Source organism: Echiichthys vipera, assembly GCF_963691815.1.
Source record: "Echiichthys vipera genome assembly, chromosome: X".
Lineage (NCBI taxonomy): Eukaryota > Metazoa > Chordata > Actinopteri > Perciformes > Trachinidae > Echiichthys > Echiichthys vipera.
Window position 1 is genome coordinate 19,448,492 of NC_139825.1, and position 17,160 is coordinate 19,465,651.

The 17,160-nt window shown below is 43.0% G+C and overlaps 2 protein-coding genes across 2 annotated transcripts; one reads left to right on the forward strand and one right to left on the reverse strand.

Annotated features, from left to right (window-relative positions):
- Positions 1-530: 530 nt before the first annotated feature.
- On the forward strand, positions 531-10,326 carry aurka (aurora kinase A). The gene is made up of 9 exons (XM_083939543.1): positions 531-598; positions 1,722-1,784; positions 2,112-2,427; positions 2,512-2,554; positions 2,649-2,849; positions 3,302-3,440; positions 9,356-9,504; positions 9,669-9,843; positions 10,014-10,326. Exons 2-9 carry the CDS (start codon positions 1,725-1,727, stop codon positions 10,194-10,196), a joined length of 1,266 nt encoding a protein of 421 aa, XP_083795669.1. The 5' UTR covers positions 531-598; positions 1,722-1,724; the 3' UTR covers positions 10,197-10,326.
- A 3,476-nt stretch (positions 10,327-13,802) lies between these two features.
- Positions 13,803-16,450, reverse strand: slc32a1 (solute carrier family 32 member 1; the record flags this gene model as incomplete). Its single annotated transcript, XM_083939854.1, has 2 exons — positions 13,803-14,990; positions 16,058-16,450. 2 exons carry the CDS (start codon positions 16,448-16,450, stop codon positions 13,803-13,805), a joined length of 1,581 nt encoding a protein of 526 aa, XP_083795980.1.
- Positions 16,451-17,160: the final 710 nt, after the last annotated feature.

Here is a 17,160-nt window from a genome sequence, read left to right on the forward strand (position 1 = left end):
AAAAAACGATAATACATCATTTATTTCAAAGTAGGATAACAAAATATACAGAAATATAATATATATAAATATACATATATATATATATATATAAACACAAAAAAATAGAAAAATAAAATAAAATAGAAAAGCAAACAAAGAAACAAAAAAGATGCGAGGGGATATAAGGAAATAAATGAGTTGAAAACATTAGATAGGGAGCACAACATACAGTAGACTGTCGCACAATCTTACAGTTTTAATGGCTTTTGGATTTTTGATGAAGTAATTGTCTTAACTGCCACCATTTATTTTTTCAACACATAAAAGTCACTCACTCTGACGTCACGGACACGTCAGAGGTCAACGAGCCGAGAGCCAATTGGAGGCGGCGCATTTAAACCGGAGGGACGTTTGAAATCACACAAGCAGTGATGGAGAAGTGTTAACCGGATACGTTTGCAGCAGAACTCGCAGGACTTAATGGTTCGTTTTGAATAGTTATTTATCTGTTCTGTACTTTCTCACACCCTTAAAAGGAGGTAGAGCCGCTCTGAGTTTCATTACCGGATACATTATCGGTCAGCTGCTCTCTGTCGTCGTGCAGTAACACGTTCAGGTAAGTAATACGTTTCAGTAAGCGTTGGGTGTTTTGGACGCCATGGTTACCAAAAAAATGAACGGTAGCTCTTAACTTAACGCTCTCGGTTAGCGACACGATAGCGAATGATAACGTATAATCTAATTTTAAGACCAGCCGCGTGTTAGCCTCTACAGTTATTGTTTGTTTTCCAAGTGAAGGCGATCAGTGTGAGATAATTTACACCGCTGGTGAGGTGATGATAAACGAAAATGAACCTGAATATGAGAATGTCACGACACAGCGCCCGCTCCCTATATCATGGTATTCGCCATCTTGGTATTGTCCCGTCAAACGCCTTCTTTGTTTCTGTTTGCAGAGGCAGAATTCATTCACCTTGCATTCACAACGTTAATGTTTTAGCCTCACAAGAACATTTACTTCTTGCTCTGTCTCACACAGTTCGTGGTCCTAGCCTAGCCTGATTTGTCCACTTCAAAGTCCACAACAGACACCTACTGGGCTAAAACAAATAACTTTACATTAATAAGCATTACAAGTTGCAAAATATGTCAGTCAGCTCGTATGGGTCAAATGTGTGTGTGTGTGTGTGTGTGTGTGTTAACTTGAATAAAGAACTTAAAAAAAGGAAACTAGTAACATAGGGTTCCAACATGGCGGATGTGCTCAGTCCTCTCCCAAATTGTCGCGTGTCCGCTCATTCTCATTCATATAACTTTCGTCTTTGTAGCTTAAAGACCCTTTGTTGTCGTTGCTTTTAACTCTTTGCGTTACCTCAGTTGTCTTGAACGTTTTTTACAGCAAGGACCCCTCAGCTGAAAGAGGACCCTTAACACCACGGTGGCCCAAAGCCTATACACACAGCTTTTTACGGAGCATACAATACTAAGACATTACAGTGATCATTATTAACATATTTATATATCTATGCATCTTATTTTAATCATACATTATGACGGCACACTGAATCATTCAGCTCAATTGTATCTGTGCATGGCTACCTTAGTGGCTACCTTGCCTATAAGCCAGTAAGCATGTTATCAAGGTTTTTTAAGTGCATTTACCCCTGTTGAAGATTTCTGCTGTAACTGTTTGATTTGTTTGATTATGAAAAAAAACCCTACACTTTACCTTTTCTCAGAATATGGACTATTCTGCCAGATGCAAACTGCAAACTGACAAACTTCAAAGGACCGAAGGGATGGTAATGCACAATATTACCCGGATCATAAAACTGATAAATCTAAAATAACTGCTGTCTCTGGGCTTAGTTTTCTGACTTTTGTTACTGTATACTGATTGTGGATGTGTTGAGCTTTCAAATTTAAAGTGCACATCAGAGTCTCTGCACACTTTACATGTTTAAAATGCAGTATAAAACCCAGACATGCTCCCAGTTGAGTAGAACAACAGGATTTGAGTTAATAACTTGGGAGGCAATTGCAGAATTAGGGTAAATAGTTCATCAAATCACATAGAGAAAAGATGAAGCCTTCAAACTTCAAATTCAATGTTTGGTGATTTCCTCTAGTTGCAGACAAAAGTTGATGGGCCAAAGCGGATTCCGGCGTCACAGCAGTCAAAGATGGCTGTAGGTACTCCACAACCGCATCAGCGCGGTCTGTGTGTGTCAAATGGACCACAGCGTATTCCGCGGCCTATGAGCCACCAGAAATCAGCATCTCATGTCTCTGTTGCTGTCAAGTCCTCACACCCCGCGGATCATAAAGGAACTCGTGCAACACAGCCCAAACAGGGTTCTCAACAAATCCAACCAAAGACAAAAGTGCCCACGGCGGAGCCAGCCGAGACACCATCAGAACCAGCAGAGGCTGAGCTTCCAGAGAGTGAGCATGATAAAATATTGGACAAACTAATTTTGTGTGTTTGTGTTCTTGTGTTCTTAATTGCATTTTTTTCCTTCTTTTTAGGTGAACCTGCCGTGAATGATCCTGCAAGCTCCACTGCATCAAAGTATGTTTAATGCTAAAATTTGATTAATAATAGCTTTTTTTCCTTATAGCCTTTGGTAAGATTAAAAACTGTTGTCTCTCTATACATGTTTTAGACCAGAGGGCAAGCGCTGGACCCTGGAGAATTTTGACATTGGCCGTCCATTGGGAAAGGGTAAATTTGGCAACGTCTACCAGGCCAGAGAGCGGAAAAGCAAGTTCATTTTGGCCCTGAAGGTGCTCTTCAAGAAGCAGCTGGAGAAGGCCGGGGTGGAGCATCAGCTGAGGAGGGAAGTGGAGATCCAGGCCCACCTCAGGTAATGGGTTGTTCAAATTATGCAATACAAATATATGCCAAATATGAATCCTGCATGTAGCTGTGCTAACCTTCTGGGCAGTGGTCATCCTAATGAGTAAAAATCAAAGGGCTCCGAGACTTTGGTTGCTGCTGACCTGATTTCCAAATCACCGGCAACACAAACCTGCTGCTCACAGTTTCAATGCAACAGAAACACAGTATAAACAGTAGCCAGGGCAGTAATAAACCCGTACATTTAAATATCTTCTAACTCGTGTTTTTAAAAACGGTGATCAAGAGGGCACACTGGACAAAATTAAATTGGCCTTTTGGGATAGTTAAGTGTAGATTCAGATTCCGCTAAATTGTTTGCTTCGTTTATTCATTTAGCATTTGCTTTTAAAAAAATATATATATTACCGGATTTCAGCAACATTTCTCATAATGCTTCTCTGCCTCACCATCCTGCAGGCACCCGAACATCCTGCGACTCTACGGTTACTTCCATGATTCAGCTCGTGTGTATCTCCTCCTCGAGTTTGCACCCAAGGGTGAACTGTACAGTGAGCTGCAGCGTTGTGGATGTTTTTCTGAGGCCACTAGTGCCACAGTAAGTACCAATTTAAGACCTTTTTGTAAAATGTATACTTTGCTATCACACAAGTAGTCTCGCATTACCGATTCTATCACTGCAGCACTGGAGTTTAGACTGACTGCACCAGCTTATCTTTATGGGATAGGGTAAAAAAAACACTCTGGCTTGTTGTGTTTCTTTAAATAAATCACACTCGCCTTTAGTATGCACTTGGTCAACAGTGCTCTTGCAATATAGATTGCGTAAGAGGCCTGACAACTCCTGAGAATCAAATGAGCAATAGACCTCATCAACTTAAACACATATATAATTTTTAATAGTGAAAGTAATTATCCGTATAAGGGCGTACTCACACTGTCCATCCGTACCGTGCCCCGTGCTTTAGGGTACTTGTCCCCCCCTCCCGCTGGCCAGGCCCGTTTTTACTCACACTGCCTGGGCCTCGCACAAATGCTTCTTGCCTGTCTATACGTCATCACGCCGTAACACGTATTGATTGACGTCATTGCGATGTCGCTTTCTTTACAAATCTTTCCGTAGACCTCTTAGATTTTGAAGAAGAATTCCTTTATTAGTCCCGCAACGGGGAAATTCGATTTTTTCACTCTATTATTGTTATTCATGTTACACACACACACACAGGCCCGAAATACACACATGCACAGGCAGGACCTATATACAGTGGTATGCAAAAGTTTGGGCACCCCTTAGGAAAATCATTACATCCGTTTGTCACTTGGTGAGCTTTTGAAGCAGCAACTTCATTTTAACATATGTTATACCTCATGGAAACAAAAAATATTCTGTTGGAACAATAAAAATGGTGTCACTACTGAGATGTTTCTATGTGCATTTAAACAAAAATAGGCATGTGCATAAATTTGGACACCCCAAAGAAATAATTCCATTAATATTTAGTCGAGCCTCCTTTTGCTGCTAGAACAGCCTGCAGACGCCTCCTATAGCCACAGACAAGTCCCTGAAGTCTGGCAGGTGGTATTTTGGCCCATTCCTCCTTACAAAAGGCCTCCAGTTCAGTCAGGTTTCTTGGCTTCCGTGCGTACACAGCCTGCTTCATATCAAATTCATACATTTTCAATGATATTAAGGTCTGGGGACTGGGATGGCCATTCCAGAAGATTGTACTTGTGCTTCTGCATGAATTCCTTGGTGGATTTTGAACAGTGCTTAGGATCATTGTCCTGCTGAAAATAGCTGTGACAGTAGCTTCAACTTTGTGACAGATTCTTGAACATTCTTGTCAAGAATCTGCTGATACTGAGAGGAATTCATGTGGCCCTCAACTTTAACAAGGTTTCCAGTCCCTGTGCTAGCCACACAGCCCCATAACATGATGGACCCTCCGCCAAATTTCACAGTAGGCAATACGTTCTTCTCATGGAATGCAGTGTGTTTTCTTCACCCCGCATATCTCCTCCTGTTCTGACCAAATAACTCTATCTTAGTCTCATCTGACCACAGTATTTTTTTCCAAAATGCTTCTGGCTTGTCCAGATGTGCTTTAGCATAACCCATGCGACTCTTCTTGTGACGAACACTCAGGAAAGGCTTTTTGCGCATCACCCTTCCAATGAGCTTTTCCTGGTGCAAAGTACGCTGGGTTGTGGAACGATGAACAACTACACCATCAGTAGCCAGGTGTTCTTGTAGTTCTCTGGAGGCGGTCTGTGGCTTGTCTGTGACCATTCTAACCATCCCTGCCTGTGCCTTTCTTGTATTTTTCTTGGCCTACCACATCTTTCCTTCACAAGGACTGTTCCTGTGGCCTTCTATTTCTGCACAACATTTCTGACTGTGGAGACAGACAGTCCAAACCTTCTTGATAATTTCTTGTACCCTTCTCCTAATTCATGATAATGAATTATCTTAGTTTTTAGGTCCGTGGAGAGTTGTTTAGATGCCCCCATGTTGCCACACTCTAAGAAAGAACCTAGGACAAGCACAGCCAGAAATTACCTCTGTTAAATAGCCTTATTCATGATTGGTTTCACCTGTCTTTGTAATTGAAGGTCTCATGAGCTAATCCAAGCAATTTTGTGCTGCAACCTGTCAGCTATGAATCTCTACAGGTCTTGAAATGAATGCGATTAAAAGGGTGCCCAAACTTTTGCACATACCATTTTATACATTTTATTTTATCATAATAAAACTATGTAATGCTACTCTAAGAATTTTGGTCTGGAAAATACTGAAATGTCTACATCTTAGGAAATCAAATCTTGTTGCTGTGATCTTCTCTTATAAAGTTAGAACAAATTATCGTGGAATCTTAGAGGGGTGCCCAAACTTTTGCATACCACTGTACATGCAATTAATGGAGAGATGTTAGAGCGAGGGGGCTGCCAGTGACCAGCGCCCCGAGCAGAAACAGCACCTCGGCAGTGAGATGAACTGGCACCTTTCCAGCCATGAGTCCACGCCCCATTCATGGTCCACACAGGGACTCGAACCGGAGACCCTCCGGTTCCTAGCCAAGTCACCTATGGACTGAGCTATTGCTGCCCCTGCTTGATGAATATTTTCATCCGACCAAATCTGCAATAAACACGCCAACCTCTGCATCACACCAACGTGAACCTTTTGCCGGCAATGTCTGCATGGTCTGTCCTTTTTTTCTCTGTCCAAACAGGCACACATAAAATGACGTCAGAGCCGCTGTAGGCCTCGTACACGTTCGCGTGCTCGTACATGTGCAAACGTGCTTTACAAAAGCCCACCTCTTAAACGGTCCGTGGCCGGCAAGCGGGCCGCAGCTAGGCGCGGTACGGTTAGACTCACACTGGTCAAACTAACTAGACTGTAGCTGTAAAACCTGTTTGGGCAAGGTACGGATGGACAGTGTGAGTGCGCCCTAAGATGTATATTACCGGTAGTTCCAAAAGCCGACGCGTTCTCAGATGGCACCATTAGTAAACAAGCCCTTCCGTGTCATTTAACAAGAGTAAATGGCTTGAATTAGGGGGTGATCTGCACCGAAGTAGAAGTACAATTTATTTACACACCTGAGAATCTACAAGTGGAATTTCATATTTGTACATGAGCGTTTACATGTCAAACTAGTAAACTAGAGTGACGTTGATCAGTGAAACCTGTAAGAACTTTTGGACGATGCTCAGCCTGACCGACTCAAGTGTCGGTTCACATTAAAAATTAGATTAAGACTTTACGGTATATTTTGGAGCTGTTAAAGCATGTCATTTTATTGTGAAGGACTGAAGTATGTTCTAAGATGTTTTGACAACATTGATGTTAATTTGGACGACCAGCAGCTCCCAGTGTTCAGCCAAGAGATCGGGGTGTCCAACTAGGGCCAAGAGGAGCACACTGCTAATTCACCGGTGTTGACGTCCTTTTGACGACTCGTGAAAACGCAAAGCTACATTAGGCTGTTAAAACGATATATCATCATTTATATTTTTGTAGCTTAACCAGAAAGTTTGATAGAATTTAGTCAAAAATTGTCCTACTGGTGACAAAGATCTGTTATCTGTGAGAAAATGTCTCCACAAACACGATGATGGAGATTTGGTCCCCAGTCTGCCCTGTTAGAAGAAGCTACTCGCAAACCACAATACAATACATTTTCTTTTTAACTATAACACTGTTTACAGTAGAAGCTGGATCACTTAAGGTCAGTGGAAGGTGCTCAGTATTTTTGACGCCTGTTATTTAAAAACCTTCTGAAATATGCCGCCTGTGAAAGTTCTCATTTGACCAGGTCATTGTTATCCCCAAAAGCAATTTCAGTCAAAAGCAACTGGACTTGGTTATTTGACTAGGAAGATGTTTCCCCTCTCATCCAAGAGGCTTCATCAGTTCATGTACGCATCTGACCAGGCTGGGACTGGTCCAACTAACTGGTGTGGAGATCCAGGTATTTAAACTTTCACAAGGCCGATGATGTGACTGTGTGCCAACGACTGTCGTTGGAGAGACTTGAGGTTATTTGTGAACAGTTGTTCTTTGAGGTTAGATTGTTGAATCTCCTGGGAAGGGATGAAAGGGCAGCATTGTAAATTGGAGATAAGTGGTGTCTCAGACCTCCTCCTCTGTTTAGCGATGGTTTCTCTACTATATGTCCTCTCTGTCCAGGATATGGACATTGTTGTCATCAAAGGTTTGTTTTGTATTTTCAATGTAGGGATCTTTGCAATCCTCGTTGCATTGCATTCTCAGGTGCTTGTATTCAAGTTCACCACAGATTCTATTGGCAATGTGCTTGGCAATGTTATAAGTGACCGAGTTTATGCTGCTTGCAATGGGCCTGAGCGGGGCCCCTTCTTTATGGATTTTTGGGAGTCCATTTAAGGGGGTTGAGTCCTGGGGGTAGAGCCTTCATAGACTTTGAACAAAGTCTGAGACTTAAAAACGGATCCAGATGAAACCATGGTATCCTACGACGTGACTTCCTTGTTCCCCTGTATTCCAATCATGGAGGCTTTGGCCACAGTAAGAGAGTGGCTCACACAGGTAAACTCCTTACACAACCGGACAAATCTCAAACTAGACCACATTTGCCATCTTCCGGATTTGTGTCTGAACACCACATATTTCCAGTTAAATGGCACTTTTTACAGACAGAAACACGGCTGTGCCATGGGTTCACCAGTATCTCCTATTGTGGCAAATCTATACATGGAGGAGGTAGAGTACAAGGTTTTGAACTCAGTCAAAGGAATAACACAGAGCCATTGGTTCAGATATGTGGACGACACATGGGTTAAAATCAAATCCAAAGAGGTGCAAACTTTTACCAAACATATAAACTCTGTGAACAGAAAAAGAAGTTCACCAGAGAAGAAGTCAAGGACAATAGTTTGTCTTTCTTAGACTGTGACGTCCATATGGAGAATGACAGGAGCCTCCACATTGGGGTATACAGAAAACACACTCGCACAGATCAATATCTACTGTTTCACTCCCACCACCCTCTGGAACACAAGCTTGGAGTTATCAGAACACTGCAACACAGAGCTGATAACGTACCCACCAGCTCACAGGCCCAAGTGGGTGAACGCAAGCATCTGTGAGGTGCCCTCACAACTTGCGGCTACCCCAGCTGGACCTTAGTGAAAACAGCCGCTGCTTACAGAAAGAAAACAAGAGAAACAACAGTCATCCCGTATGTGGCTCGGTTATCAGAGAAACTGCTTCAACAAACACTTCATCCCTGTTTATTTCAAACCCAGTAACTCACTCAGACAGAGACTAGTACATCCCAAGGACAGAACACCACACACCCACAAAAGCAATTTCGTTTATGCTGTCCAATGCAACAAGGAATGCAAAGATCTCTACATTGGGGAAACAAAACAACCACTGCATAAACGCATGGCCCAACACAGGAGAGCTAACTCCTCAGGCCTGGACTCCGCTGTCCACTTACATCTCAAGGAGAAAGCCCACTCCTTTGATTACAACAATGTCCAAATCCTGAACAGGGAGGACAGATGGTTTGAAAGAGAAGTAAAAGAAGCCATCTGTGCAAAAGTAGAGAAACCCCTGCTAAACAGAGGAGGAGGTCTGAGACACCACTTAACTCCAATTTACAGTGCTGCCCTTTCATCCCTTCCCAGGAGATTCAACAATCTAACCTCAAAGAACAACTGTTCACAAATGGCACTTGGAGCACAAAGGGTACCAGTGACATTATCGGCCTTGTGAGAGGTTACACCAGATAGTTGGACCAGTCCCAGCCTGGTCAGATGGGTACATGAACTGATGAAGCCTCTTGGATGAGAGGGGAAACATCTTCCTAGACAAAAAACCAAGTCCAGTTGCTTTTGATTGAAATTGCTTTGGGGATATTCTGAAATGCGCTATTGAACATTCAAAATAGTCAGGGGATTATGTCAAACCTGAAACATGTGAGGCATGTTGTATTCACCATGCTTCATGCTCTGTACTAGTACATTATAGAGCTGGCAGATGCCCTCAACTACTGCCACTCCAAGAAGGTGATCCACAGGGATATCAAACCAGAGAACCTGTTACTCGGGGCCAACGGGGAGCTGAAGATTGCTGATTTTGGCTGGGCTGTTCACACACCCTCCTCCAGGTATGCACACATGTCCTTTCACAAACACTTTTTCTGTCGCACTTGCGATTCCCTTCAGTGTCTGCTGAGAATTATTAGTATTTTTTTTGTCCTTTTTGATGTTTTTGCTCTAAATCACTGGGAACTTTCAAACTAATTGTATCAATTTCTCTTTTCTTGCTCAGGAGAACAACACTGTGTGGAACACTAGACTACTTGCCTCCAGAGATGATTGAGGGGAAAACTCATGACGAAAAGGTGGATCTGTGGAGTCTGGGCGTCCTTTGCTATGAGTTCCTGGTTGGAAAACCCCCCTTTGAAACAAAAACTCATGAGGAGACCTTCCGCAAGATAACGAGGGTAAAGCCCAGATAGTTAGACACCCCAGAAACTGGCATGTTATATTGTAGAGCTGTGTAGTTTGAGAACTGTCACCCTTTACACCCCACTTGAGTTTACGGGCCTGCACTACAGTTTAGTCTATAATTGATGTTGAATATTTGTAACGGTTTTCTGTCTTTGTCATCCAGGCGCAGCACACTTACCCTGCAGAGGCCAATATCAGTGCTGGAGCCAAAGACTTGATTTCCAGCTTGCTGAAGCACAACCCAATGCACAGACTGCCCATCCAGGGAGTCCTGTCCCACCCCTGGGTGGTTGAGAACGCCACCAAGAAACCCACAACCCTGAACAATCAAGTGTCCGCACAGTGATGCTCCTTGTTCCCCTTAACTCAACACCTGAGTTCTGTATTTGATGAGGGCAAAGTAGTTCAGAACACAGGCTGTAGAAGAGTGTGAAACATGAACCCCAGTGTGCAGCTGGTTTATCACAGTCTGCTTGTAGGCCACTACTATATTGACTTCGAAATCGCTGCATGCAGATCTTTTTGTCTGTAGGCATCTTGAGCCACTTGTATATGTTTTTTTTCCTTTCTTAATAACCACATCCTTTCCTCATCCCACCAATGGCATTATATCGCCTGTAAATATTTGTTTTATTGTGTAATTATGAAATTTTTATTAAGCTTTTCTAAAATGCCATTACTTGAAATAAAAGAACTTTGGAATTTTAGCTATGTCTGTCAGTTAAAATTATTTTATGTTTTTCTTCTGTACATTTCAAGCTCCCAGTTAATCGTCTTAAGTTCTTGGTAAACAAGACGTGGCACTATATCCAATGAGCTACTGTAGATACTTCCACCAACCTTTTTATGGAATGGCCAGCAGAGGGAGCCAGCATACCATAGCGTTAGATTGGGAGATTGTTACAGATATTAAATCCACTGTTAATAAACCTACTCCACAGAGTTCATTTCTTCTGCAATAAAATGTTGAAATGCGAAGAAGTTAGCGTTGTGGTTTTTTATCATGTTTTTTTATTTATTTTAAAGTACTTTAAATCAAGATTGCATTACAAATAAGTGTGGAAACGGACATTATTCTTGGCAAATCGACAAGTACAACTTCAAGCCAGTGCCCTTTAAATAAGTTGAAGGGAATCTTTTTTTTCCGACCTGTTGCGTAACAGTGACACAACTATCTGTCAATATGAATCACAACTATTATGCAAGTAAAATTACGCAAAAAAGATCATCCAAAAGTCAATTAAAACGGCTAGACGGTACACCTGCAGGTCATATTTCATGTTACAATCTAAATATTACCCTACTATTATGCCAGAAAAATAATGTCAAATGCAGTATGCCAAAAATACCAGGATGTCCTATTTGAAGTATGCAGGCCAGCATGATTTTCTGACTACTCTGACCCACAAAGTCCAAGGTGCAAAGTTATTAAGAAGAATTCCCCCTTGTATGTATGCTGTATAGAACAGCATACACTGTAAGGGCGGCTGTACTAAAAGAAAAGGCCTGCGATCTTTACTCTCCTGTCCACTAGGTGGCCCTCCAGGCATGATGATATTTTGTAAAACGATCTTGGAGTTGATTGTATGAGAACATCCGTCTAATTACTTTCTGGTAATGTTAGAATTCCTTTATTTAGGTCCTGATTGGACTTGTATGGGCCTCTGTTTTTCTGTGCTGTACGTTTTTTCGGTGATGACTATAAATTGTCTTTTTCTTACTGGGTGATAGAAAATACTGATTACTGATGCGTGTCATCAGGAATATGGAAGAATTATTCCATGTAAGCTTTATTTTGCGTAAAGTCCAAATTAATTAAAGATGCCGAACTACATGCAGAGTCATGTATGTTTGAGATGCATCTGATTGTGCTTCTCAGCTGTTGCATGGGAAATGGCCCTTTAAAGCTGCTATAGGTGAATACTCCATCCGGGCATTCATATGCACCAGGTAGTTTCATGTTCCAACAGCTGGGAATAAGCACACTCAGGGAATAAACGGTTTGCCCAGATGTTTCCGCAGAGAAATGAACAGGTCCACTATAAGGCTGGATCCATGCCTGCAGCAGAACACCTGTCAAGATGTAATTTGAGCGTGCAGGGCCCGGTGGAAAGCATGCATGTTTTCAATTGACAAAACTTGAAAATATAAAGAAAGATCTAGAAAACAATATGGTAGGATTTGTAGAGGGGCTTAGAATAGGCCTGTATCGACCCAAGCCCCCTTCTCGCGCGCACGCATGCACACACACACACACACACACACACACACACACACACACACACACACACACACACACACACACACACTATGGTTTTCTTCCAGCCCCTGGGCCAGCGCAGCCTTTACACGGTGTCAATTAACCTCAGTTCTATTAACAAAACAAAAAAATATGAATGCAACTATTTTCTTAATCATTTTCTGCCTTTTATTATAGAGAAAAAAATACATGTTCTGAACGTTTTTCGTTTTACATTAAACCACACACTTTTACAATATAATTTCACTTATTTCTTTATTCTTTAATATTAATTTCACGATATATGATAACGACTTTGAGATATACATTCCATCTTTTTGAAACCACAATAACACACTACACATACGGTTTTATAACATTTCCACAGGACCCATTGGATTGCACAGAATGAAAAATGTTTGTATGAACATTTTCCTCTTTAATGATCTCTTTTTCTCTATTAGATTTTCAGACACCGATTTTTTTTTCCGAGACGCGATTCTTTCAAATTAATTTCAGAACAGGCCATGTGTATTCAAATGTAATGGGGGGGGGGGGGGGCATTATGGTAAATTGAGTGTGCAGGGTTTCAATTTGGGGTCCCCTTCTAGCTAAAATTTGGGCTTTGAACGTGTAGCTCAGGTCAGGTGAATATTGTTTAAAAGCTTGATAAAATAAATGTCAACAATTGGAGAAAAAATATCAAAGCATTAAACATCTTCACGCTGAAGAATCGAAGTTAGGAGGATTTTTCATTTCCACTTCCCAGTTTCATTATATTTTGTGTCTTAAATATCATACATTCAATGCATAGTTTGTATAGCTGCTGTGTACTTTGATATTTTGCATTTCCAGTATTTTAAATTGCTCGGGTGAAGGTCCAATTTCCTCATATCTAACGAAACTTCGCTATTCTTTTACATATTTCTTTATGCATTCTTGTGTTTCTTCTAGTGGTTATTGCCATTGTGTTCTTTTTCCGTCTTGTGTTTCTGCAGGCTTTTTTTTTTTTTAATTTAATACCACATTCACTGCCTGTAATCATTTGCAAATAACCTATAAAAGTGGCATTTCTTAATGTTTTTTTTAAACTTTTAAATGTTTAGTCAACTTAAATCACATTATGCTGTCGCAAGTCGGTCCATCACAAACTCTAGCGTTATATGAAGTGAAGACTCATGTGGGGAAGCACCACAAGAGCGACAAAAGACAAACTGCCCTTTTTGCAATTTTATTTTAAGGTCAATATTGTAAACGTTCACTCCACTGGAAAATATGTATATGTACGTTTGTTCGCATATTTATACAACATGTATTGTCCATATAATGTGCTGTGGATGCATTGGATTCCCTCACTACCACGGCTCTCTCTCTCTCTCTCTCTCTCTCTCTCTCTCTCTCTCTCTCTCTCTCTCTCTCTCTCTCTCTCTCTCTCTCTCTCTCTCTCTCTCTCTCTCTCTCTCTCTCTCTCTCTCTCTCTCTCTCTCTCTCTCTCTCTCTCTCTCTCTCTCTCTCTCTGTGTGTGTGTGTGTGCGTGTGCGCGAATTTTTTTTTCTGAATTGATGCAAGACTGTATGAGAGTGCGAAAATGTCCGCGTGTTGTGTGCGCGCTTTTACGCATGGATTAAGCAGAGGGGCTTCCGGGAAGTCCTGTGTTTTATTTTTTTCACTAAATGGGGATTTGCAGTTAACATCTAGTTCCAGCAATGGTTTCTACTCGTGAATGTTATATTTGTAAGCCTCTATGAGCCCTTCCATTGAGTGGATAAAACCAGATACGCTGCATATACCTCCTATTACAAAGATGGCGACATCAAAGAAAACCTGGTGCCATAGCAGCTTTCTCCATAAAAGCCTGAGGTGGAAGAGACTGGGAAGCAGAAAGCACAGGCCTGCACCTGTCAGACTGCCAGTGAGACCCATGAGGAGGGCGAAATGTGGCACGTAGATCGCCATGAGCAAGGTGAACACAACAAGGAGACATCGGAGAGAGAGTCCCCAGGATTTTAGGCGTCCATCGCCTCCGTAGCAATCTGGAAAGACCGCGCGTCCTCCGTCCTGGAAAAAAGATTTCTCTAATACCTCGACAGCAGCGAAAAACGGCAGCGGATAAGACAGCAAAGCTTTGGACACTAGAAAGAGGTTGACGACAGCTCTTATGGTTGGGGGCAGGTTGTCTGTGATGACCTCCTTGGTTGCATCAGCCCAGGTCAAGTAGGCCACTAGGGCGAATAGGCCCTTGAGGATGCAGGCAGCGATGTGAGTCCAGTTCATCATGCAGTGGAACTCGCTCGGTTTCTGCATGTTGCCCTCCAGAGACGGCAGGAAGATCTGCGAGGTGTAGCTGAACACGATAATCCCAATGGAGATGGGGAACTTCTTGACATCGATGTAAAACTTGACCTTGTCCCATGCCCAGTCCCTCGCTCTGGAGAGGCAGTAAGCTATCACCAGGATGTTGATGACAAAGTGGGCCATTGTGCACAGCAAGCTGAACTTGGAGACGGCTTTCAGGTTCTTCAGGAAGGCGCAGGGGAGGAGAGCTGCGGTGGCGATGATGGCCCACGACTTCTGGGAAATTGGCATGCTGGGGAAGCTGTTATACATTAGATTACCGCTGACCACCACATACAGGATGCAAGTCATCACTAGCTCTATGATTTGGGCTACATTCACGATATGGCCACCTAAAGACGGGAATCTGGGCGCGCAGCAGGCGTTGGCAATGTCCACATAGGAGTCCCTCACACGAACGAGCTGCCCGTCTTCGTCCTCCTCGTACAGGCAGGCAATTAGGATTTTCCCCGTGTAACAGCACACCACGGCGGCGAAAATAATGAGAAAGAGTCCGAGGTATCCTCCGTGCAGAATGGCGTAGGGCAACCCAAGAACGAACATCCCCTATGAGCATAAAAAGAAGGGCATAAAACATTATGATTGGGGTAACCTGGTTTGGGGCATTCAATATGAATAATTTCTGCTTTTCTGAACTCATTATTTATTTTAATGAAGCACATCTTTTTATAACGTGGGCCTTGGCTTTGGTCGGCCTGACTCTTCAGTGGATTTGACTCCCGTTTTCATGTTGTGGGTTTTCCACTTCGCTTTGAGCGCATCATCCCGCCTCTGACGTCAACACGGAGACACTCTCTGACGTCACGGTGACCGCCTTGACCACAGCCGTGATAAGGCATGAAAAGGATTGCATCTAGGGATTTTTGTCGCATAGCCTACACACACGCGGACTCGAGTAAATCTTCGCACTTTACATTCAGTTTTTTTCTCTCATATCAAATAATCTCAGCACATTTTCTACCACCTGTTTCTTTCTGCAAATACAACGGTGACTCATTACACTTTATATGTTGCATAAAAAAGTAGGCCTGCATGTCAGATACCGTAACCCATATCCGCACATAGTCTTATAGTCATAATTGTCCCAAAAGAACCCAAAACATGGTGAAAATAAAAAAAAAATAGCCTTTAGATATCTCTATGCTCAAAGTCTACAAATGAAGGTGTTTTTCTTTATAGATGCATTTACTCATTGCCATGCGGAGTCTTAGGTGAGCAGTTATCAGGCGCGTGCATCTGTGACACTGGACATCACAGACAAAGAATGTGTGTGAGGAGGGGAGGAAGAGGAGGAGGGATGCACAGGGCATCAACTACCTCCCTTTTTTCAGCCTTAGTTGTTCTGAAATCTCTTCATTGCTCCAATAGAAATATTTATTATTACAAATGAGTTGGAGTTAAATAAGTCTTCCATTCTTAAGCTAAAAGTTTTTTTTAACAGCATTAAAAAACAGCAACTTGACGAATCTGGTGGTTGAAGATGAATCATTTTCATCAACCTTTTTATGCGCTCGCAGGTGTGTGTTTATCTCAAATTTCACAAATGCTCTGGAGGCTATTCAGCCAATTAAAACCAAGAGCCGGAACCGCCCGTGTACAAAGCGCGTCTTTACCTGGATTGCGTTCGTGACGTTCCAGCCTGCCTCCCAAGCGGTGATTTTTGGTCTTGCTTCGCTCAACTCGTTCGCTGGTTCTCCGTCTTTTGAGGCTGAGTGCGGTGGACCGGTGCCGTCCCTCTGGTAGTGGCTGTCCCCATCCAGCCCTCCTCCGTCTCCGCTCCCCTCTCCTCCCATCTCATCGGTTGTCAAAATATCCATTTGCATGCCTTGCCGGTGGTCGTAGTCCAGGTCATCGCAGGCGGCGAAGCCCAGACCCTCCTCGTCGGTGGCAGCCTGGAACCCCATCCTCGCGAACATCCCGCTCACCTTCGCCTGGGATTTGTTGGAGACCGTGGTGGCTGCATTCGACAGTTTATTAGAAAGCTTACTTCTGATTAACGTCGCCATTTTTCGCTACTCTCCTAAATCGCAACTTTCTGCAGCTCAATTAGGGTCTTTCCTCTCCAGTCAGTAAAAATGTGAGGCTACTTTGGATGACAGCTCTTGGTTCCTCGCATTAGATAGAGCCACGAGGAAAAGCGCACGTTTTGTTTCAAGACACTAACGGTTTTCAGTTGCTATCTCCACTTCTTGTTCAGTGTACGCCTGCTGCTCTTGATTATCCCCAGGTTCATGTCACCTTCAGACGTCGCTGCTCCGTTTCTGCATCTTGGCACTGCGCTCTGATGCTCGACGACTAGCGCACCTATTCAGTCTGTGAGGCAGTTCGGCGGTGTGCGCAAAAGCTTTACGCACGAAGAAAGGCGAGCCACAGGTTTCTTTAGGGCTTTTAATATCGTTTTCTTTTGGGTTATAAGGTGACAGGCAGCGTTTCCAAGAGTTGGTTGTCGGTTTTCAGGTGCCTTTACTGATGCCAATGCGGTACCGTGGAGCCCGGGGGGGAGGGAGGGAGGAGACACGTGTCCGCATCAGCCTGCCAATGCCAAGCACGTCTCCAGCCCTCCCAGTGCCCCATCAGGAGAAAACGGGAGAGATTTGCTGCATTTCTAGGGGAGGTGCTTGCGGTACCCCCACCGTCCCTTCCCCAACCCATAATCTATAATACCTCACCCTGACATCCAATGACATTCCGGGGGTCTTAAATCCTGCATAACTTT

What these genes read in the sequence shown, in the direction of transcription:
- aurka (XM_083939543.1), top strand. Translation starts at nt 1,725, where the DNA reads ATGGACTATTCTGCCAGATGCAAACTGCAAACTGACAAACTTCAAAGG. An exon ending in GAGATCCAGGCCCACCTCAG is followed by an intron (nt 2,850 to 3,301) that starts GTAATGGGTTGT and finishes ACCATCCTGCAG; the next exon opens with GCACCCGAACATCCTGCGAC. An exon ending in GTTCACACACCCTCCTCCAG is followed by an intron (nt 9,505 to 9,668) that starts GTATGCACACAT and finishes TTTCTTGCTCAG; the next exon opens with GAGAACAACACTGTGTGGAA.